The sequence below is a fragment of the Tachypleus tridentatus genome, chromosome 5, assembly GCF_004210375.1.
Source record: "Tachypleus tridentatus isolate NWPU-2018 chromosome 5, ASM421037v1, whole genome shotgun sequence".
NCBI classification, from domain to species: Eukaryota; Metazoa; Arthropoda; class Merostomata; order Xiphosura; family Limulidae; genus Tachypleus; species Tachypleus tridentatus.
The window spans coordinates 1,013,819-1,039,118 of NC_134829.1; the positions used below are offsets into that span (position 1 = coordinate 1,013,819).

A 25,300-nucleotide genomic window follows, 5' to 3' on the forward strand; every position below is an offset into this window, starting at 1 on the left:
ATAATTAATATTTCCTATTGCCAGTCATGTTTAGGTTATTTTTACCATATAAACATTATTGGAATGTGAGTACATGTTGTGTTTTGTTAATAGATTGGTTACTTATTGTATTGCTTCAACATTATCAGCTTCTAAATCACTCAATATACACTTCTTGCTAACGATATTTGCAAAGGGATATTTCCTTAGGGTACAGTAGTGATGTGACGTATTGGTTGAATGTTCTTGACACCAGATGTCCTCTTATTTTGGTTTTTTCTGAAAGTTCTGCAGGATTATGTTTATATATACTGTCATATACGGTTAGTATAAAATGTTGGACGTGTACAAGTTTTAAGATAGCAAAAAAATAATGAAAAGAGAAAGTCCTAAACTACATTTTTTCAGAAAGTGGACTTTTCTTTTTAATGTTTGTTATCAAACAAGCTCTGATTTAGATTTTCTTGTTGGTATTTTTATGTGATTTTTTTTTCTCTGTTGGAGATCACAAATAAAGTCCATATATCTGTGCAGGTATTTTTTTTTAGCTTTTTAAGACTTTATAATAGCAGTATATTTGAAGAGTAGTTTAAAAACATGTTTTTAATTCAGTCACAGAGAACAAGAAGATGATGAGCTTCATCAGTGTAAGGAGATTTTTTCACAAGCTGTACAGATCATTAAAGATATATGCAAAGTTGTAAATCAGGTAAATAGTTGATGACATTTCATATTATTTTAAGTATTATGTTACTCATACATATAAAGTGATATGTTCAATAAAATGACAAGTGAATTTTGTCTTGCAGCCAGTGAGATGTTCCACTTGAACTGTTGGTATATCCAGATGTTGATAATTAATGCAGAGAAGCTTATGTTTGGTATTTTAAACATGGAATTTATTTGTTGGTAAACAGGGTTTATGATCAAACAGGACTTTTTGATTAATATTTGAGTGTATAATTTATTAATGTATAAACATTAATTAATTAACAAACATAACCAAATGGGCTTATGTTTGTCACTGACTTTTATATATGTTTAACTATTTTACTATTATTTTTGTTAAAAATGTAATTCGTTAGGAATATTTTAAAATTTAAGTAAATAATATACTAACTCGTAATACACTAGTACGTATGTATGTAAACTAATAAAAGTTGACAAGTATAGTTTCTCTAACTTGTGACAGTTTGCAACAAGTGTCATTTACTTCTTGGCAGTATGAATATTTTAACACCAAGTCGTTTGTAATTTTCACTGTTTACTCAGTTTGATCACTTCAGAGCTATTTTAGCAATTCACAGCTTGATTTATTGCATATACAGTATACTTTTTATATATTATTATTTGAAGTTGAAATACATTTCCTCTGTAGATGTTATTTCTATATCATTCTGAATAGTATGTGTCTTTGAAGTGGAATAATGCATTTTGGGTTGGCATATCATTATTAAATGGGTATAACTGAGCTTGCAGAGAACAAAGTCTTATATTAGATATTACAATTATGTGAATTTTCACTCCTACATTTTTTTTTTCCAGATCATTAATATTTTTTGTATTATCACAGACTCTTCTTCTTCAAGACTTGCATGAATCTTGTATGTGTAACCAGTTGCTGGTTCCGGAAGCTAGTGAAGACATATGGAAACAAGGAGGTTTCTTATTAGGAGAAGATGGTATATAGACCTTTTATCACCTACACCATCCACATGTGAAGTTCTGTGATCACTCTTACAAAAGTATTGTACAATTTCAATTCGTGCATTACTGATGGATTACTGCTTTTGTAAGTAATTTTATACATTATCTGTTTATAGTTATTATTAATTTTAACTTCACTCTGTAGAACACGATGCTCCAGAACAACAAAGCTACTTAGAAGCCACCATCATGAAGTTTATGCCTGGAACGTTTGAACTCTTGGAACTCTTCGTCCTAGGTTGAATACAGGACCAGGTCACAGTGTCAAATATAACTTTAGTAATAGGTATAACTTAATGACTTTTTTGAAGATATAAATCTTTAATTTACTTTTAAATAAATAAGCTGGTATTTTAAGTTAAAAATACCTAACTTATATTTAGTCACATAATAGTACTAGAGAGCATTTATTATGTTGAGAAGAGGTTAAAAAGGATTGAAATAAATTATTTAATAACCTGTTTTTTCAATGTTAATAATATAACAAACCATAATAACAAAAGTATTACGTCCAGAGAACTCTTAAGGTACATGGAAATAGTATGTGCATAGTTTTATTTTAAAATTGATATTTGTTAAGAGAGGCACTTAATTGTTTTTCTTCTGTTGTTTTATTATGGATGTAAAATGCTTATTTCTGTTCCTTATGTTATATTCTAATTATTATTTTCCGATTCTCCAACTTTCCAAATCTGAAATTTAAATTTGTGTTGAATAGGGATACGAGTTCTCTCAGTGTTCTATCTAAGATGCTGATATTGTTGTGTTCATTAAAGCACACAAATTATTTATTTACTTTTTAAATGTTTCATGTTAACAATCTTAGATTTAATTTTTTTAATTAGGTGAAACATATACTGTCATTTCTTGTATTTTTAAATAATATTTTTAAAGTATTTTCTTTCTGTATATAAACTGACAGTTTTTCATTGTTTATGAAACTATTTAATCAGGTATTTTAAGTGTCTTTATAGTTGAGTTTGTGGGAGATTGCAGTGTAATAGAGATATAAAATAGTGGTATATATAACTAACAAAAATAAAAAAATTAAAGGTTTACAGTATCTATTATTAATAATTCATTACCAGTACATTTGTAGTTCGATACAATTTCTGTTATAGATTGAATGAAACACTTTGTGAAGGACATTCAGGGACTTAGCAAGAGGAAAAAGACGAAAGCTCACTTTCAGGTTTGTGTTTTTATTAGTGTTTTTTTAGAGACCTTTAAGACAATATTCTTAATATTATAGGATTTGACTGTGGTAGTAATGGGTATTTTGTCTTACCATGTTCTATATATATCCTTTTATTATTTGTTTAGTAAATATGTAATGTATAATAATTACCTAAGTTAGATACAGATAATTGCAAAACTTTTTTTTGTAAGGAAGATATTTTAGTGGTGTGTACATAAATCAAGCTTTCCAGTACACCATTTTTTAAAATTTAGTATAGAAATTTAAACCTCTTGTGACATCTGAATTGCTCACCAGTGTGGCTGAATCTGCTATAATATCCAGGTTTATGGAGAGTAAATTCTGTATCTTATTTCCTCCTTCTTAGTTTTATAAAGGTGTCTTCTCCATGGATATCTTGCATTCTGTGGACAGATATTGTCAAATAAGGCTTGTTTAAGCTTGTTAGTCACTATAAGGTGTTTAAGTTAATATGAATAATTCTACTACTTTATGGAAGAGGGACAGTTCAGCCAACCTTCTAAACTCTATCTTCATAGCTGCTTACTATTAATAGACAAGTTCTTTTGGCAGTGAATTTTATTTTTGATGTTAATAAATCAAGATTTTGGGCTGTACCCTGTATACTAGAAATTGTGACATCCTTTTCTAGCCTACCACCCAAATTCAATTTAATTACATTGCATAAGAGGGCCATCTTTTTAATCAAGTTTTATACATTTCTTTATTGGTATATTGAACTGTTTTTTTTTAGTTTAGTGTTAATGGTCATTTTTACCCTTTAATAAAAATATATTCAAAAAAGATCTGTTATATCTTTCAACTGATTTATGCTAAAATATTTAGATTAATATTACAAAACACAGATTTTTTTATGCATTTTTATTAAATAGAAACTGGTTTTAAGAAAATCTCCATTAAAAAGAGAAAAAGTGTGAAATTTCTCTAATCCAAGAAGATTTGTAATAATAATAAGCTTTGAATGCATTGTATCTTGAAGGTATCTTTAATATTATTGTAAGAGAGTATCATCTTCATGAAGGGTAGTTGTTTTGGATGGTATAATCACTGTTACTTGTGAGACTATGCATATTTATTTTACAGACCAAGAATGTAAGAATTACTAACTTCAGTATATTAAGAGACAGTTGTCCTCAGACTTTGTTTTTATTATTATTATTCTCTACATACTCAAAGTAAATATCAGTGAAAGCACTACTCTTATGTGAGATCAGTGGTTAACTTAAGTTGAATGATTATTCATATCTGGATTATTTCATTTGGTTCATATATTGGCTAAACTTCTCTGTTAAGAGAAACAGTTGCACATCAAATTCCTTCTATAAAATGCTTAACAGTTTAGTTTTTGAATGGTAATTTTCATTGTATCTATGATAGTGCTAAACTTAATTACACAGGATGAGAAGGCTGATCGTGGAGATCACATAACTTTACAAACTTTCTTGTTGGGGCAAAAGGACCTGTAATTATTCCAGTATGTTTAGCTATGTTTCTTACTTTGATAAACAGTTGTTGTTCAAAAATGTGGTTGTATTAATATTTGGATTGTAAATCTTTATAAGTCTAGTATATTATTTGTTTTTGAATTTCACACAAAGCTACATGAGAGCTTCCCTAATTTAGAGGGAGGGCAGCTAGTCATCACCACCCACTGCCAATGTTTGGGCTACTCTTTTACCAACAAATAGTGGGATTGACTTTTACATTATAACATCCCCATGGCTGAAAGGGCAAGCATATTTGGGGCAACTGGGATTTGAATCCGTGACTCTCAGATTACGAGTCAAACACCTTAACCCACCAGGCCAGGTGGGTATACTATTTTGTTAATAATGCTGGTTTTATCGCAGTGATTGTTTTTGTTTTTCCCTAATCACAGCTTTAACATTGTGAATAAGGAGATGGTACAGAGTGGTCTGGGGTGTGGTGTTGGGACTCTGTTCCTTTCCTAAGTGCTGTGCTGTGCAAATTGTTCTGCTTCTGTTAAGAATATTTAAGATATTTCTCTTTGAAATGTTCGTTGTTTTGACTTTACAGTGTTTAATGATCTTGTTGTTATATAAGTATTTTACCTTGCAAATGACTGATAATATAATCTCAAGTGTGAGCCTACCAGTGACAAATTTCACTGTTGAATTGTTTGAAATCTTCTATGTGTAAACTGGTAGACAACTGCCAGGGAAGTAAAATCAACAGAATAAAATAGCTCATGCTCATTTTATACACTTCACTGTGTCTTGCTGATCTAGATATTTTCAAAGGTACGGGTACTGGAAGGTAATCTGTCGTCTGGCCTTGATGTTTCTCTTAGAGAGCAAAGGTTTCCTCCTTGCACACCTCCCATGTAAGTTAAACTTGTGCAGTCTCTTTCTGATTGTAGAGGCATGCACTTTCACATCAACAGTAGCCAGAACCTGCTGTAAATCCCGTGCTGACATTTTAAAGTGTATAGAGACCTCCTATAGCATCTTGCGGTCTGCTCACGGGGTGAACTTGCTTAGAAGACCAGACCTGGGCATGTTGGCAGTTGTTTTGAAAGTCCTCCACTTGTTGACTATTTTCCAGACAGTGGAATGGCTGATTTCGAAATCTTTTGGGATCTTTTTAAATCCCTTACCAGACTCATAAGCTGCTACAATTTTCTTTCTCAAGGCCTCAGACAGCTCTTTTGCTCTCATCATGGTGCTCAATCTCACTCCAACAGTCAGGCATGTAAATCATGCAATTTAAATCATCTCATTCTTATATTGTCTATATGTGTAAGTTATGGTCATTGTGATTTGGCTTTGATTATATCCTAATTCAAATTCTAGGTTGAATACATGATATGGATTGGATATGTAAAACAAACAAAGAAAAAAATAATGTAGTGTATCACTACTTTGATGTGATCAGTGAATTGGATCTACTGATAACAGCAAATTTGTCCAGGAAGTATGGGGTACTGTATTTAACAAGTTTTTTAGTGTATATAAAATAAGGGAGGATGTGCAGACTGTAACAGTTGATGTTTATGCTAAACTGTGCTTAGTTTTACAGGTTTCACTCTCAGGATTGATAACTGAAATCATTTAGACTGAAACTGTTTTAGTCATAACTTATTTTACTAATTATCTTTCCCCAGAAAATATAACCATGTTTTGTCAATAATTTAAGTAAATCTCTCTATGTCAAAGAGAATGACAACTATTTTTATACTTTTGACCTCGCTTTTTGGTTCAGGGTTCTCAGACCATGACACAAACTGGACAACATTTCTATATCATCTAGAGCTTCAACAACAAGGAAGAACCAACAGTTGGTTCATGGAATTGGAGAAGTTGGTATGTATATGTAATAAAATATTGGAAATGAATATTACTTGTTAGTAATGGAGGATTAATAATCAAGTTAGCTGGCAACAGTTTAACATATTTAGCAAAGTTATGAAATGGATTGAAACTAAAGTGAAAACAAATTTTAATGTCATAAAACAATATATTAATTAAAGCAAAAAGGAAAGAATATAATATTTTAAATTCAAAAAAAGGGAAATAATGAACGTATCAGAAGCATTAAGCTAAAAGATCCTAAAGGGAAACCATACTTTTACCTCACTATCAAATTTTACCCATTTAAAATGTAAAAATTTGGCATTTTACCACATATTTTCTTCTTTGTAACAATGTACACTTTTAAACTTTTAAGTTTATTTTGTTTAATCTTTTTTGTACCATTCCCCAGTGTCACAATGATATATCTGTGAAATTACATGCAGCTTGCTTTAAATTACAAATTATGTTACCCATGAGCTATTACAACCTGTTCTTGTGCCTTTAGAACCATTTTTTATATTATAATCTTAACTAACCTAACAAATACACCTATATTTACATGTCAATTACTTTTACACTTATGCCTAAATAACAAACACTAAAAAGAGAAAGTACTCAACTAATCTCCTGTTTTTTTTCTTGAACTTTTCTATTTGTTAGCTCTGTAACCAAACAAATTTCATACTTTTTTGAGGGATGGTGGATAAAATAGGGTTGATGTGTTGGTTTGTAGATGTTTTGAATTTCACACAAAGCTACTCGAGGGCTATCTGTGCTAGCCATTCTTAATTTAGGACTGTTGGGCTACTCTTTTTACCAACGAATAGTGGGATTGACCATGGCTGAAAGGGCGAGCATGTTTGGAATGACAGGGTTGCGAACCCACAACCCTCAGATTACGAAGTCTTATACGCCTTAACACGCTCGCCATGCTGGGCCCATAAAAAGCTAGCATGTTTTGTGTGTAATATTTTACATTACTGGTAGTTTCATTACTACCACAATACAAATCTGTGTATTGATTATTGAAGGATCTATGTAGATGGCCTAGTGGTTATTATATCAAACTTTGAATATGAGAATTCATGATTTATGACATGTCACAGAAACAAACTTGTTTACATACTTTGAGGCCATGGGTGCACTATGAGAGTGATCATCAAATCCCATTGTTTGGTCAGACAGGGTTATCACGAGTTGAGCAACTAACTTCCTTTTGTTTATCTTTTGAATATTAGGGAAGGATGTGAAAAACTGACCCATTATGTGCATGATTCTAAAACAAACAAAATACTGTTGTATATGAATTTCATGTTATACTTTGTCTTTATACCCAGTTTGTATAAATGTCAGATAAAAAGGCTAGTTATGTTTTTTTATAAACTTCATGTGCCTTCATAACTGGTCTTTTAAAATTACATTAGTGAATGCTTTGTATTGAACGAGGTTGTGTATTGCCTTCAATATATTTTTTTAACTTTATATTAATGTCACTCTGTTCCAGACTTGCTTTAGTTTTGTTATATTTGTAATATGGTAATTGTAAAGTATAATTTGATATAAAAATATTAGGAGATTTTTGCAAACTGTAACAAAACAATATTGGACTTGTAAAACATACATTGAGAATAGTCCATACATTCACTGTTAGCATTAGTTAAGGCTGTCACCGAAGTGTAATATAATATGATACAGCTGTTTAATAGAAGTGTAATTTTGTTTTAAAATTCCATCAAGTATATGTTCATCACTGTAATATTTTACTCAAGAACAAGTAGCAAAAAAATTGTAATGGTTTGTTTACAGATGTAAAATCAATAAAAGGCATAATTGACAAGAACTTGATTGAGGGTCTTAACTTAAGAGAGACATATGTGAAGAATAGAAATATATTTTTGTATTTTATAATTTGTTAGAAGTACTTACTCTTTTTCATGTTTCTGTCAAACCTTTTCTGTTGTTTGTATGTGTTGTTCATATAATCCATAGCATACCCTTTTATGGTATAATAATATATACATATAGTGTACATCAACTTCATTGATTTACTTCTACAGCTATTTATTGCTGTTTAGCCATAACTAACATTTATCTATGCTTATACTTTTACAAAAAGCTTCTCCTAACATCCCACAAAAATCAAAGCACTAAGTGATGGAGATGACACAGAAAGAAGCTGAGCTATAAATACATCAGTACCTTAAAACGATTCTCTGCCTTACTGTCAGTATATTTGGGATTTTCAAGAAACTGAGCAAATTCTGTCACAAGAAAATTTCCACAGCATGAAGATGAGTTTAGAGTAGGAATGGTAAAATGAAATACTGCAGAAATATCTAATAACAATCTATATCCATATACAAACTTCTAACATTATTTAATAATCAATATATTGTTGTATTTGTCTACTATTGTATTTTCAATCTTATCTGGTGCTCCTTTGCATTAAGGTGCAAGAAATATTACATAGTTATACATTTCTTTAACTGGAGAAAATTTTTTCTTTATTTTTCTTACATTTCAGAAAAAAATAAACAAAAAATAATTCAACAACTGAAAAAAAAAATATTACACTGAATTATCCCTTCACCAAAGAAGCAGTATTTATTTTCGTGCAAAAAAATTTTGTTTTAAAATTTGGTTGTAACACTGAAGTTTTTTCCAAATCACTAAAATCAAATTAAATTTGGGTGGAAATTAGGTAGGCTAGAAAAGGATGTTACAATTTCCAGTATACAGGGTACAGCCCAAAATCTTGATTTAATAACATCAAAAATAAAATTCACTGCCAAAGAACTTGTCTATTAATAGTAAGCAGCTATGAAGATACAGAGTTTAGAAGGTTGGCTGAACTGTCCCTCTTCCATAAAATAGTAGAATTATTCATATTAACTTAAACACCTTATAGTGACTAACAAGCTTAAACAAGCCTTATTTGACAATATCTGTCCACAGAATGCAAGATATCCATGGAGAAGACACCTTTATAAAACTAAGAACCAGATATCATGTGTTGTGTGGAATTTTGTAAGGAGGAAGAAGATACAGAATTTACTCTCCATAAACCTGGATATTATAGCAGATTCAGCCACACTGGTGAGCAATTCAGATGTCACAAGAGGTTTAAATTACTGTACTAAATTTTAAAAAAGGGTGTACTGGAAAGCTTGATTTATGTACACACCCACGAAATATCTTCCTTACAAAAAAGTTTTGCAATTATCTGTATCTAACTTAGGAATTATTATACCTTACATATTTACTAAACAAATAATAAAAGGATATATATAGAACATGGTAAGACAAAGACCCATTACTACCACAGTCAAATCCTATAATATTAAGGATGTTGTCTTAAAGGTCTCTAAAAAACACAAACCTGAAAGTGAGCTTTCCTCTTGCTAAGTCCATACCCTGAATGTCCTTCACAAAGTGTTTTTGTTAGTTATATATACCACTATTTTATATCTCTATTACACTGCAATCTCCCACACAGTCAACTATAAAGACACTTAAAAACCTGATTACATAGTTTCATAAACAATGAACACTGTCAGTTTACATACAGAAAGAAAATACTTTAGAAATATTATATAAAATTACAAGAAATGACAGTATATGTTTCACCTAATTAAAAAAATTAAATCTAAGATTGTTATCATGAAACATCTAAAAGTAAATAAATAATTTGTGTGCTTTAATGAACACAACAATATGGTGATATTGTCTCGGATAGAATACTGATCCACATCTTTCTTGATATACAAACATATTCTTCCTATTATTGACAGAAAATGAATTTAGCACTGCCCAGAGAGCTCGGATCCTATTCAACACAAATTTAAATTTCAGATTTGGAAAGTTGGAAAATAAAAATCATACATTGTGTTCATCTAGGGGTGTTATCCTTTCATCTTCATATATGGGATTTGCCTGGTCCATAACCATCTATACTTTCCAAATGTGTACCACTTTCTATATCACATTCCTCTTGTCCTTCGTTTTTTTTTCTTCTTTCTGTCAACAGAAGTTGCAAACTTTTCACCACTGTTTTGTCTACCACTTCCTTCCTGTTCTATGGTGACTCACTGCTCAGTCCTTTTCACGTGGTTGTTTAGCTATGGACTATCAATTTTCACTCTAGCTGGTTATTGGATAGCTTGGTTTTCTACATTTTGCCTTCCCCACTTTATTCCGACCCTTTTCATGCCTCGTTGGGACCTGACAATGATTTTATATTCTCTGACACATGCTCTGTTTGAATTATTGGCTTCTAGACATATTTCCATCTCCTTACCTATGGTCTCCATTGGTCTGATTTTAATATCATTAGTGTTTTTCACAGTCTTACATTGTACTTGTACTTACTTTACCCAGACCTGGCTTCTTTTCTAAGACTTCTGTTACTTGGGATGGTGATTGTACTTTTCATCCTATTTCCCTCCCTCCTGTTTCTTTCCTATATACTCATTTAGACTCATCTTTTGCATCTTGTCTTGGTGTTATTTGGCACGTACGTATTTTAAGGGCTCCTGCTATTTTTTTTATTCTACCGTTGAACCCCTCACTGTCTAGATCTGTTGCCTGCTACTATTACAGTGTGGATAAGCCAACTCCTTCAGTTTGGATATTATCTGTATGTTAGTACATGTGGATGATTCTCACATGTCTTTCATAAAACCTGCTTTATTTCCTGCTGAGTTTTAACTCTAATCTATTTTTTTCAATCTTCACACTGCCTTTGAGTAGGGTAAGTATATTTTCTTTTTCAGCACCCAGTTGTTTTAAACATGGTTTTAGTTTCTGCATCCTGTTACTTTGTTAGAATTTAAATTTCTGCTTTAACATGACTCATTAGTTTGAGAATGTATCAAATCTACCTAATCCTTTCAACTTGCAACACTAATATAGATTATTATAAATTTTTTAAATCAACATGAAAAATATGTAACATTATATTCTTCTTAAATTCTGTCTTAAGTTTTAATTTATTTTCAGTTAGGGTGACAATACATGCATATAGTTACATAGTAACTATATTTGGCTGCCTTGCTTCCGTAAGGTTCGGAAGGAGGAAGTTGTTCTGACTGGACTACGCATTGGTCGCAGTTTTTTAACACATCGTTTCCTTTTATCTGGAACTGATGCACCGATGTGTAGTTTGTATAACACTCAGATTACTATAAGCTACATTGTACTTTCTTGCCATCCTTATGACTCTCAACGGCACTATTTTAAACATGTTCTGTCCCAAGGTTTTCCATAACATTAGACAGTGTTATTGGTGAAGGTGACACTGTCCACCTTGATAATGTTTTTTAGTTTTTTAACAGCCATTAATCTTTTTAATGTCATTTAAATGTTTTATATTTCTTCATTTAATTTTTTTTATTGTGGTTCCACTTTAAGAGTCACAATCTCTCTAGTTCAATTTGAAATTAGAAAATGGCCATAACATTAAATTCCAGAACTGGAAAGGCCAACTTCAGGTGACTAATGCTGCTGTTTAAACTACTCGTCAGTCGTCCTGGCGAGTTTTTATTACAATTTTGCTACATGTCTTTTAACACTTTTATTACCTACTTTTTGATAGTGGCTGTAATGACACATATCCCAGAACCAGGACTGGAAAGGCCAACTTCAGGTGACTGACGGTGGTTCTTGTACTTACCTGTTAGTCTTCTTGGCGGGTTATGATAATTACCATTATGCTACAGACAGCTCGTTACGAATTTTGTTACTGTAGATTTTCTCTTAACGTTGTAGACTAGATGTAAACATTGGTTTTATGCTATTTATGTTTTTACTTGCTGTTTTGTTATACTTTCATGTCCTTTTATGAATTTTACTACATTTACTTTAATTTTACCTTTTTTCCGGATGTTGGGCGCAGATAGCCTAGCTCCTTTGTGCCATAAAACACGAAATCAACCAACCACTGAGATATAAAAAATTTCCAGATCTTAACACATTGTAGTCAGACTAGTAACAAAACAGACTCTATTTCCACTAACAAATCTTTAGCATAAATATTTCATAAAAAAAATCTGATTCTTTTTATACAAAATACCTGTAATCTTTACTAAATACCTACCTAATTTAGTGAAGATATGAACGTTGTGTCAAAAGTTAGCATAAATACTTGACATGTGCAAATGTGTAGAACTTGTGTATATTATACTGAGCCTGTAGCAAAAGGATTAAGTTGTAATTTCGTTTTTCATTACTAATGAAATTTGAGTCAAATTTTCTTATTGTTAACTTGTTGTCTTTTCCTCCAAGATAGGTTTTTCTGTTGTGTCCTTTATCCTTTTCTTTAGTGGACTTGTAAGTTTGATAATATTTTTTTAACATATAAGTTCCATAATGGTTTTGTATGTCAAATGTTGTTTATTAATTTATATTGCTGTACTTCATGACAATTCTATTGGGCTCTAAGTTCTGTCTGAAGGTTTCTACCTATCTATCTATTTCCTTCCTTCCTCCTCTTTGGGATCATTTTTCTTCAAAGATTGGTCTGTTCAAGATTTACTACACAAAGGGGCTGCCAAATGGGTGTTACTCATTCCCCTTGAGTGTAATTCCCATCTAATTGTTGTCCCTCAAAAGACAGATGTTTGGAGACCTGTTATAGAATTGTCCAAGTTGAACTTTTTAACTGAAGTCACTGTGCTTTACCATGGAGTATTACCTCTCACTTAAGAGGGTTTTTTTTCCCTGGAACTCTGAATGATCAAATCATGATGGTTGCTTATCTTCATATACCAAGTGTGGATTGGGTGAGGGGAGCTTTCCTCAATTCCCAAGAGATTTCTGGTTGGTTGTTTATTGAGGAGACTTCTTTCCATTTGATATATCCTGGAACGTTTTGCAGTTTATTGGACTCTGTATTATTTCCTCTGCAAGGTGGTTTGCCAGGTGGTTGTGGTTCAAACTGATTATTCCACTGTTATCAGCTATATCACTAAGCAAGGATAACTAAATTTAGATCTTTATTTTCAGACTATGAATCTTCTTCACTGGGCCTACTAGAACTACCTAGTAGTCTTCACTTATGTATCTGCACTCAAATCAGACTCTTCTTCAGAGTCTTTTTCCCCTTATCCAGATGACAACTTTTTTTCTTTCTCACTACTCTGTATTGGCCTGCTCAGTCATGGTTCCCTCTACTTTCGCCTTCACTGGAGCAACATCCCCTGGCCTTTCCTTTGTCTCAGTCTCTCCTCTGACAATTGCAATCAGATATAGTTCATACCATTGTCACTGAATTCCACTTGCTCATGTGGCTTTTGCATCAGCATCGACTTGCTCATCATGTAGCATCTTTCCTCTTCCATTCCATTCTTCCTTTCTCCTTGTCTTTATACCAGAGGCAGTGGTTTTCTTCATATCTTGGTCCATTTGCTGTGGCTTTCATCCTTCCTGTCCTTTTGTATATCTTATTTACCAGTTCTTTGCCTGGTTGTTTGATCAGAGTTTGTTTGTATCAGCTGTTCCAATTTGTTCCCTAAGATGTTGTGTGGTCCATAATACCTCGATTCATGTTGTTATTTCTGTCTATTTATTCCAAGGATTCCCTATGTCCCCATTGTACTCACTGGTTAAGTTTATCAACTTGTATGATTGCTTATTCGATTTGTCCGTAGAAGGTCGCCAATAACACAATGTTTCTTCTCATCATATAACTATCACTTTTATCTGTTTGCCAGTCTTTGGAGGATATCATTCAGGCTCGAATGTGAATACCTCACTATACGTTTGTTGCACATTATATGCATGACCTAGGATAGGTATTGTTTGCCTTCTGTGATGATTCTACACGTCTCATCACCTTTGACTGTGCTAGACCAGAATATTACTTTTCACACATATTTTAGTTGATAAATAATGTATTTCAGGGTCTCGCATGCTGACAGGTCTTATATGGTCAGATGTGCTCCATGTTATACTTGCACTAGAATTCAATAATTATATTGATATGGGATGTTTCTGTAAGTCTGTAAAACTACTGGCAGCTTGTATATGTATCTCTCTCTCACTCATAATGTATGTATGTATGTATGTTGTTTTTTCTGCCCATCCCCACTCAGGCTTTATCTGCTTTTCAAATAGGGAATTATGGACACCCATTGCACTGTCCTCAGTGTGTTGTTCTTCTGGCCTCCTTCTTTGCTACGTTTCTTCTAGTGGAGAATGGGAGTCCTTACCACTTCTGGTTCTAACTTGTCAGAGTGGTAGGTCATAAAGATTTCTTCTCGAGTGGGTGTTGGAAAACCACTTTCTAGCCCATGTGTATCCACTAAGTGAAAAGAGAGCTGTAGTTTTTCTTATGGTTACAGTACAAAATAATGAATTGTACAATAATATTCAGTATCCAAGATGCTGCTCCTGGATGTTTTTGACTGAACAGATCATATGTTTCTTATGCAAGGCACTTCTGGATGTTTTTTGCTTAGGCAAACTGCACTTGGCCTATCAAATACATTTTGTGCTTTTCAAGCCCTAGCTACTTATTGCTGTTTTTCTCTAGCTCATTTACTGGCATTATGATACAACTCACTGTCACTATGTTTGGTATTGCATCTTGTTTCTTATAATTGATGTGGACAGAGGTCTAGTTATGAATCCTACATGTCCAGGGCACTTCACCCTGATGTTTTTTTTTATTGCTAAGTCTTATATGAGGTGTTTCCACTGGATGTTTTTTTTCCAGATTGACGACACTTGGCATAAACAAATGTAACCAAAGGCACTTTCCTTAACATTGCATACACACAAGCCTTCCTATTTTTCTCAACTCCTTACTGTATCTTGTCATAGTTATCCAGTATTTCCTATAGTGATTCAGTGCTATATATCTTTTATTGTGCCTGTCAATTCAGTTCAGACCCAATTATATCACTATTTATTCCTGTTCCAGAAATAGTGTGGTATCCCATAAGTACACTTTCTTTTCATATTCTAGTATACCTGTTCTTTCAGTGCAGTTGATTTCAGTTTGGTGTAACGATTGATGTCCTTCACTAGTCCTTCCAACTTGGCAATGTATGATTCCAGTTTTGTGTGAGAGGAAGGTTGTAATGTTTCAGAATCTAACACTTTCTTAATCTGAAAATATACTCCCAGTAACTACTTATATTCTCTCATCTACTTTTACACCCTTCCTCTCACTAAGATTCTTGGGTTTATAGTTTGTGCCTGCACAATTTTTAAAAGTTAGGATTGTTCTTGAATAGTTGAGGGAGCTACCTGTATGCTTGATGAGAAGTAGTCGCATTATCAGCACATATTCTGAAATGGTGCAGTTTTACAAAATATTTTTTTTAACAATGCTTAAATGGCAGACCAGGATTAAGAAAGATTTAGGTGAGGGAGGAAGATAAGTACCTATCAGAAATACATTTTCAGAGTGAGAAAGTATTAACACTCAGATATCATGTGATAATTTTTTGTAGTGTTCTTCATATGATAGAGTTGAATACGTCAGATCCTTTGTGGTTTTGAAGAAGTTGACTATTTGAGACATGATCATATGTTTTTGCAATTTACCAGTATGTCTTTGTCTTGATGTATCAACAACAGTTGGTATTCACATTGTTGTTGATAAATTGTGACAAAGAATGTCTTCGAATAAGTGACTACAAAAGTACATGTTTAACCTTTTTTCACTAAGTGGATCAAAGTACACTAGTCAAATTTTGGAGCATTATTTCAAAATTTTATTAAGCAACATTTTTACTACAGATGTTAATGAAGTTGTCATCAAGACATAGCTTGTAATTTATAGTTTAGTATTTTATATATATTAATTTCTTAATTTAAAAGGAAATGTAAAGAAAAAAAGTTAAATATTGATTTTTGTGTGTCTAGTTGTCTTATTGCTCAGTTAATATTTTATTATGCCCACCACTACAAGTAGCCAACTAATTAGAAACGCAAATTTGAAATACATACAAGCTAAATATGAAATAAGAATTTTGCACCTTTAGCAGATTCATAAAAAAGTATTGATCTTGTAAAATCATAGAGTGGTTTCTCCCACATCTTTTAAAAGTTCTTATCTAGTTCCACATACTACTCTTTAATTCCTGTTTATAACCAACAGAAAGAGCATTTTTTCCCTTTACATTTCCACCTGATTTTGTAGTGTTTCTGTCAGAGCTATTTAAACGTTAGCTGAAACTTCAACTTCAGATGAGAATGTCACATTTAGAAGATGCTATATCTCTTTCTCACTGATGTTTTTTTTCCCCTTCAACTTTCGTGCTTTAGTTTTTGATGTTTCAGATTTGGTTTGCTAATTTTTATTAAGTAAAATATATATATATGATGGAATCCGAGCAAAATATCATTTATATGTGTGTGAAACTTAAAATTAATGTTTACAATACTATTTTATTGTCAATTAAAGTAATATGCATGCTAAAATACAAATACAACTTAAAAACATTTTTAGTTGAAGATTATGCAGATGTTTAATTCATGTTTTGTTTTGTTTTTGCTGATTTACCTAGGTAAATCAAGGTCACCACCTTGAAAAACAAGATGTTGAAGCAGTTGTGGAAGGAATCTGCCAGGAAAACCTACTAGAAATGGATATTACTCATTTTTTGCAGATGATCTGTGGGCATGTAAAAGACTTCAAGGTTACAATGTCTCTGGAAGAGACTTGCAAGTCATTTGAAAAGAGTTCCAACAAAATTGTTTTGGAGCAGGATATACACAAGAAAGATGGAGATGCCAGTATGATACCAGAAGGAGAAAGGTGTGTAATTATATATGTGTAATAAAATTAGGGTACTATGTAAATTTGTGAGTTATCACCCACAATAAGCCATTTATCATTATTAAAGATGTGCATGTAAAAGTAAATTCAGTCATGGAACAAGATTGAAATTAAACAACTAAACTGAAGAAAAAGTTACAACATTAAAAACAGTAATTATTTTAGAAAACATCATTTTCAAACCACATGACTAAAAGTAAGGTTGAGGAAAGCATTTAAAATTCATTCTGAGGGCTACTAAATATAGGCCTTAGATCTATGCTTTAAACTTTTTTTTGTATTATAACTTGATCTTTCATACTTTACTTTTTAATTTATATGTACAAGTCAAAAGATGGTGTCCACAAAAGTTATTGTTAATGCTGACAAAGGAAGCATTAACATTAAAAATTGAATTTATGTAATCTTTGAGAATATACCAATGTTGATTGCACTTTATGTTGATAATATATGCATGCAATGTTAATGCAGTGGCTTCGCTGCAGTTGCAAGTCATGGTGCAATGGGTGACATGTTTAGCACTTGTTTAGTTCATTATAGAGAATTCCCAACCATTTGATAGATATGCATATATCAAAAATACAATTTAACATTTACAACTATTTGTGCTAGGGTGGTTACCCCTAATAAACCAGGAAAAGAAAATAATGTAATGGAATGGAAAATAAGATTATTGTTAAAATAAGTAATTTCTTGAAGTTTGCATTCAAATCCCATCATGCTCATTTCACATTGGAAGTAGTTTATGTAGTTTGTTATGTATTAGTTCTAATTGTATTGTGTTGTGAATACTCTTCTTGTTTTGTTAAACAGAGTCTGCCAAGTGTGATAATTAATCTCAACAAATTGACTGCACTTATGTAATTGAATTATTAAAACTTACAAATCTTGATTGATGCTTCATGTAGTACATTTTGTTTGTGGAAGTTTTGTAAGTTATTTATGTGGTTAGATAGGTTTTTATGTTTGCACGTGCATATATTATGTCTGTGCATCCAAGGTTGATATTGTGTTGAGAGTAGGGACTATTTTAAAGAATTAAAATGGGTTAAAATGTATGGGTTCTAAGCATTATCTTATGTATTTTTGTTATTTGAACTTTGGGATACAAAGTTCATTTTTGTGGATTTAATGAAAATTTTAGTAAAATTGTACACTTTTGTATTAGATGTGAAGGAAACTTCTCTTAAAATTTTATCTGAAGATGCTGAAGTCTACATTTTATTGTAACATCCATTATTATACATAAAATGTGATGTACAATTGTTATTAAAATTTATTGCTTTAGCAGGTATCTGGGATTTGCATGTAAAAGTGCAATTGCACAACATCCAATTTCTTAATTGTAATGTGAACTTTAGAACTACATAAAATTGCATGGTATAATAGCTCCTGGTTGAAGAAAGTTGAAATAGAAACAACTCTCAACCAAAATTAAACTGATGAATAAGGAAGCCAAAAGAAAATATCAAACTTGCTAGTGTGTGAAATAATTTGCCCCAGAAAATCTAAAGTATTATTGATTATTCAGGAGACATGAATTAAATGTATAATATGACCAAAGAAATTATATTTAGTTGTCTTATTCTTGTAAATTAATAATTTAAATCCCCATGGTCGGTCTTTTTTATTTTTGTTATTTTGTGAAATGAAATTGCTGTATATGTGCATCAGATTTCACTTTGTTAGTATTTGTAAGATGCAATAAATTAATATGTAGAAAAGTAGGGAAAAGTTAAGTGACTACTCTGTATTATGCAGTTTTGTTTACCTGTGAAAATAAATTAATTCTTGTTACATATCCTCAAATTCCTTGTGTAGTACTAGAATATTGTTTATTAAAATATAGCATGTTGAAGGTTAATTTGCATTATTTGAGAAGCAAAGAAAAAATTGTGCTCGTTTTTGATGATCATTGGAGCATTCTGTATCTGAGTATGATCTCATATTTTTATTTTTCTATCCTGTTGTTTCCTAGTGGGAGGACAAATTTTCCTTTGGACCTTCTACAATGCCATCATCCTTGTGAACCTTTCCAACAACTTTATTCAAGCATTAAACAGAAATTCACAAAAGTTTATCAGACTTTCTTCCATCCCATTCCCTCACTTCCAGACTTTTTTTTTTTCTTTTCAGAACAGCAGGTGCACCAGGTGACATTACAGTTTTATTGAGCTGAGATAATAAGAAAATATATAATTTGAGTGAGATTAGGTTAACCTCATGAGGCTACATTTCTGTAATTTGTAGATTCAAGGTATTTATTACTCTTTGTTTGAAAAATATTTTTTTTGCTAGAAACTGTGAGTTTCATTGCCTGTAATTATAATTATCATTTTCTTTTTACAAATTGTTCCATAAAACAAAAGTTTAGAAGTATGAGTAAAAAGTTTGCGAGACAATGACAAGCTATTTTTTGGTAGTGATGAATCTAAGGTTGTGAATATTCAGTATAGCTTTGCTCCAAAATAAGCAGAGGCATTTCATAAATTAGGGAATTTTTCTTGATTTGACAGTTAATTTAAATTTATTAAAGCTAGCTTTTGTTGTTTCAACTTCAGTGTTTGCTTGTAATTTATTGGTTTTGAATATTATTATGTGCAATGTAAAATGAAATGTATAATTTTTATTTTCCATTAATTTTCTTTGAAATTTATTCAAGGTGGAATATAATGATGTGGCTGGAGGTATAAATAAACAATCAGATGATAATGAAAATGCAGAGAAGAGTGAAAGAGACAGATTCTCAGATGGAACTTGTGCCTCATCAAAAACTGAATGGCGTGATGTATTTTTTGTAGTTCACTATGAATGTTTTAAAGCATAAGTATGAAATATAATTGTATGTAACTTATATTTGAGGTACCACTAAGTAGTCTAAAATGACTTTCAATAGCCTAAAACATATACTGTTAGTATCTTTTGAACTTCAATACATTTCAAAGTATGAAAAAAAAACTCATTTTGCTTGTAAGAGCTGATTCAGTTTTATATTATTCCATGTCACATATTTGAGAAACATTCTCAACAACGTCTAGTTGAATTTGATCTATACTTGCTCTGATAAAGGTAAAGATTGAACTTATCATGCATGAAAAATTTATTTTAAAACCTTTTTAAGTAAAATGGACATTTCTGAATAGCAAGAAACATGACATTGTTTTTATGAAAGGTTGTACAAACAAACTTGCTGTTCAGTTTTTGCTGTTGTATATATGGAAATAACTGCATTACATATACATGTTCTAGAATAAAAATTGTTCCTGTATTTAGTGATGAAAGTAGTGAAGTTATTTGGAGTTTTTAAAGTTATGTATTACATGTTTGTTTTATTTTTTCACTACTAAGTTAGCTACTCTTTATATTAATGTAGAAAGCTTTATTTACTTTTGAACTTGTATTTCATTCATGACATATTATGGATTTGCTTTTCTCAAACATAAAATTTAGCCCAATAGTACCCCACTTGCAATCTGTCACTGAATATGCTTGATCTTTGAGACATGAGGTATTTTAATGTGATGGTCATTCCCATTAATCATTGGTAAAATAGTAGCCCAAAAGTTTCTGATCAGTGTTTTAGAGACCTTTAAAACAACATTCTTAATATTATAGGATTTGACTGTGGTAGTAATGGGTCTTTTGTCTTACCATGTTCTATATATATCCTTTTATTATTTGTTTAGTAAGTATGTGTTGTATAATCATTACCTAAGTTAGATACAGATAATTGTAAAACTTTTTACAATAGATAATGACTTATCATTATAACATTTTTTGGGTGAAGATATAAATCTTTAATTTCCTTTTAAATAAATAAGCTGTAGCATTTAAGTTAACAATACTTAATTTATATTTAGTCACATAATAGTACTAGAGCATTTATTATGTTGAGAAGAGGTTAAAAAGGATTGAAATAAATTATTTAATAACCTGTTTTTTCAATGTTAATAATATAACAAACATAATAACAAAAGTATTACGTCCAGAGAACTCTTAAGGTACATGGAAATAGTATGTGCATAGTTTTATTTTAAAATTGATATTTGTTAAGACAGGCACTTAATTGTTTTTCTTCTGTTGTTATATTATGGATGTAAAATGCTTATTTCTGTTCCTTATTTCTAATTATTATTTTCCGATTCTCCAACTTTCCAAATCTGAAATTTAAATTTGTGTTGAATAGGGATCGAGTTCTCTCAGTGTTCTATCTAAGACGCTGATATTGTTGTGTTCATTAAAGCACACAAATTATTTATTTACTTTTAAATTGTTTGTTTCATGTTAACAATCTTAGATTTAATTTTTTTTTAATTAGGTGAAACATATACTGTCATTTCTTGTATTTTTAAATATTTTTAAACTATTTTCTTTCTGTATATAAACTGACAGTTTTTCATTGTTTATGAAACTATGTAATCAGGTATTTTAAGTGTCTTTATAGTTGAGTTTGTGGGAGATTGCAGTGTAATAGAGATATAAAATAGTGGTATATATAACTAACAAAAATAAAAAAATTAAAGGTTTACAGTATCTATTATTAATAATTCATTACCAGTACATTTGTAGTTCGATACAATTTCTGTTATAGATTGAATGAAACACTTTGTGAAGGACATTCAGGGACTTAGCAAGAGGAAAAAAGGCAAAGCTCACTTTCAGGTTTGTGTTTTATTAGTGTTTTTTTAGAGACCTTTAAGACAATATTCTTAATATTATAGGATTTGACTGTGGTAGTAATGGGTCTTTTGTCTTACCATGTTCTATATATATCCTTTTATTATTTGTTTAGTAAATATGTAATGTATAATAATTACCTAAGTTAGATACAGATAATTGCAAAACTTTTTTGTAAGGAAGATATTTAGTGGGTGTGTACATAAATCAAGCTTTCCAGTACACCTTTTTTAAAATTTAGTATAGAAATTTAAACCTCTTGTGACATCTGAATTGCTCACCAGTGTGGCTGAATCTGCTATAATATCCAGGTTTATGGAGAGTAAATTCTGTATCTTCTTTCCTCCTTACAAAATTCCACACAACACATGATATCTGGTTCTTAGTTTTATAAAGGTGTCTTCTCCATGGATATCTTGCATTCTGTGGACAGATATTGTCAAATAAGGTTTGTTTAAGCTTGTTAGTCACTATAAGGTGTTTAAGTTAATATGAATAATTCTACTATTTTATGGAAGAGGGACAGTTCAGCCAACCTAATTTCCACCCAAATTTAATTTGATTTTAGTGATTTGGAAAAAACTTCAGTGTTACAACCAAATTTTAAAACAAAATTTTTTTGCACGAGAAATAAATACTGCTTCTTTGGTGAAGGGATAATTCAGTGTAATATTTTTTTTTTTCAGTTGTTGAATTATTTTTTGTTTATTTCTTGCTGAAATGTAAGAAAAATAAAGAAAAAATTTTCTCCGAAGTTAAAGAAATGTATAACTATGTAATATTTCTTGCACCTTAATGCAAAGGAGCACCAGATAAGATTGAAAATACAATAGTAGACAAATACAACAATATATTGATTATTAAATAATGTTAGAAGTTTGTATATGGATATAGATTGTTATTAGATATTTCTGCAGTATTTCATTTTACCATTCCTACTCGAAACTCATCTTCATGCTGTGGAAATTTTCTTGTGACAGAATTTGCTCAGTTTCTTGAAAAATCCCAAATATACTGACAGTAAGGCAGAGAATCGTTTTAAGGTACTGATGTATTTATAGCTCAGCTTCTTTCTGTGTCATCTCCATCACTTAGTGCTTTGATTTTTGTGGGATGTTAGGAGAAGCTTTTGTAAAATATAAGCATAGATAAATGTTAGTTATGGCTAAACAGCAATAAATAGCTGTAGAAGTAAATCAATGAAGTTGATGTACACTATATGTATATATTATTATACCATAAAAAGGGTATGCTATGGATTATATGAACAACACATACAAACAACAGAAAAAGGTTTGACAGAAACATGAAAAAGAGTAAGTACTTCTAACAAATTATAAAATACAAAAATATATTTCTATTCTTCACATATGTCTCTCTTAAGTTAAGACCCTCAATCAAGTTCTTGTCAATTATGCCTTTTTATTGATTTTACATCTGTAAACAAACCATTACAATTTTTTTGCTACTTGTTCTTGAGTAAAATATTACAGTGATGAACATATACTTGATGGAATTTTAAAACAAAAATTACACTTCTATTAAACAGCTGTATCATATTATATTACACTTTCGGTGACAGCCTTAACTAATGCTAACAGTGAATGTATGGACTATTCTCAATGTATGTTTTACAAGTCCAATATTGTTTTGTTACAGTTTGCAAAAATCTCCTAATATTTTATATCAAATTATACTTTACAATTACCATATTACAAATATAACAAAACTAAAGTAAGTCTGGAACAGAGTGACATTAATATAAAGTTAAAAAATATATTGAAGGCAATACACAACCTCGTTCAATACAAAGCATTCACTAATGTAATTTTAAAGACCAGTTATGAAGGCACATGAAGTTTATAAAAAACATAACTAGCCTTTTTTATCTGACATTTATACAAACTGGGTATAAAGACAAAGTATAACATGAAATTCATATACAACAGTATTTTGTTTGTTTTAGAATCATGCACATAATGGGTCAGTTTTTCACATCCTTCCCTAATATTCAAAAGATAAACAAAAAGGAAGTTAGTTGCTCAACTCGTGATAACCCTGTCTGACCAAACAATGGGATTTGATGATCACTCTCATAGTGCACCCATGGCCTCAAAGTATGTAAACAAGTTTGTTTCTGTGACATGTCATAAATCATGAATTCTCATATTCAAAGTTTGGATATAATAACCACTAGGCCATCTACATAGATCCTTCAATAATCAATACACAGATTTGTATTGTGGTAGTAATGAAACTACCAGTAATGTAAAATATTACACACAAAACATGCTAGCTTTTTATGGGCCCAGCATGGCAGAAGCTGTTAAGGCGTGCGACTCGTAATCTGAGGGTTGTGGGTTGCAGAACCCTGTCATTCCAAACATGCTCGCCCTTTCAGCCATGGTCAATCCCACTATTCGTTGGTAAAAAGAGTAGCCCAACAGTCCTAAATTAAGAATGGCTAGCACAGATAGCCCTCGAGTAGCTTTGTGTGAAATTCAAAAACATCTACAAACCAACACATCAACCCTATTTTATCCACCATCCCTCAAAAAAGTATGAAATTTGTTTGGTTACAGAGCTAACAAATAGAAAAGTTCAAGAAAAAAACAGGAGATTAGTTGAGTACTTTCTTTTTTTTAGTGTTTGTTATTTAGGCATAAGTGTAAAAGTAATTGACATGTAAATATAGGTGTATTTGTTAGGTTAGTTAAGATTATAATATAAAAAATGGTTCTAAAGGCACAAGAACAGGTTGTAATAGCTCATGGGTAACATAATTTGTAATTTAAAGCAAGCTGCATGTAATTTCACAGATATATCATTGTGACACTGGGGAATGGTACAAAAAAGATTAAACAAAATAAACTTAAAAGTTTAAAAAGTGTACATTGTTACAAAGAAGAAAAAATATGTGGCAAAATGCCAAATTTTTACATTTTTAAATGGGTAAAATTTGATAGTGAGGTAAAAGTATGGTTTCCCCTTTAGGATCTTTTTAGCTTAATGCTTCTGATACGTTCATTATTTCCCTTTTTTTGAATTTAAAATATTATATTCTTTCCTTTTTGCTTTAATTAATATATTGTTTTATGACATTAAAATTTGTTTTCACTTTAGTTTCAATCCATTTCATAACTTTGCTAAATATGTTAAACTGTTGCCAGCTAACTTGATTATTAATCCTCCATTACTAACAAGTAATATTCATTTCCAATATTTTATTACATATACATACCAACTTCTCAATTCCATGAACCAACTGTTGGTTCTTCCTTGTTGTTGAAGCTCTAGATGATATAGAAATGTTGTCCAGTTTGTGTCATGGTCTGAGAACCCTGAACCAAAAGCGAGGTCAAAAGTATAAAAATAGTTGTCATTCTCTTTGACATAGAGAGATTTACTTAAATTATTGACAAAACATGGTTATATTTTCTGGGGAAAGATAATTAGTAAAATAAGTTATGACTAAAACAGTTTCAGTCTAAATGATTTCAGTTATCAATCCTGAGAGTGAAACCTGTAAAACTAAGCACAGTTTAGCATAAACATCAACTGTTACAGTCTGCACATCCTCCCTTATTTTATATACACTAAAAAACTTGTTAAATACAG

General features: G+C 31.1%; 1 protein-coding gene across 8 annotated transcripts in view; it reads left to right on the plus strand.

Moving 5' to 3' along the window:
- Positions 1-614: 614 nt before the first annotated feature.
- LOC143250389 (uncharacterized) overlaps positions 615-25,300 on the plus strand; it is a 28,700-nt gene continuing 4,014 nt past the window's right edge. The window contains exons 1-8 of one of the 8 annotated variants that reach the window (XR_013028158.1): positions 615-688; positions 1,553-1,771; positions 2,808-2,878; positions 6,128-6,228; positions 9,175-9,315; positions 16,734-16,984; positions 19,147-19,262; positions 19,668-19,794. Coding sequence is in view for 2 of the 8 variants with exons in the window: in XM_076500837.1 (XP_076356952.1) it covers positions 6,211-6,228; positions 9,175-9,315; positions 16,734-16,984; positions 19,142-19,184 (453 nt within the window). In the remaining 6 variants the exon portion in view is untranslated. Of the gene's footprint in view, positions 689-1,552; positions 1,772-2,807; positions 2,879-6,127; positions 6,229-9,174; positions 9,316-16,733; positions 16,985-19,141; positions 19,602-19,667; positions 19,795-21,596; positions 21,649-25,300 lie in introns of those variants that run through there. The other 7 variants (XR_013028153.1, XR_013028154.1, XR_013028156.1 and 4 more) reach the window with 7 other exon arrangements.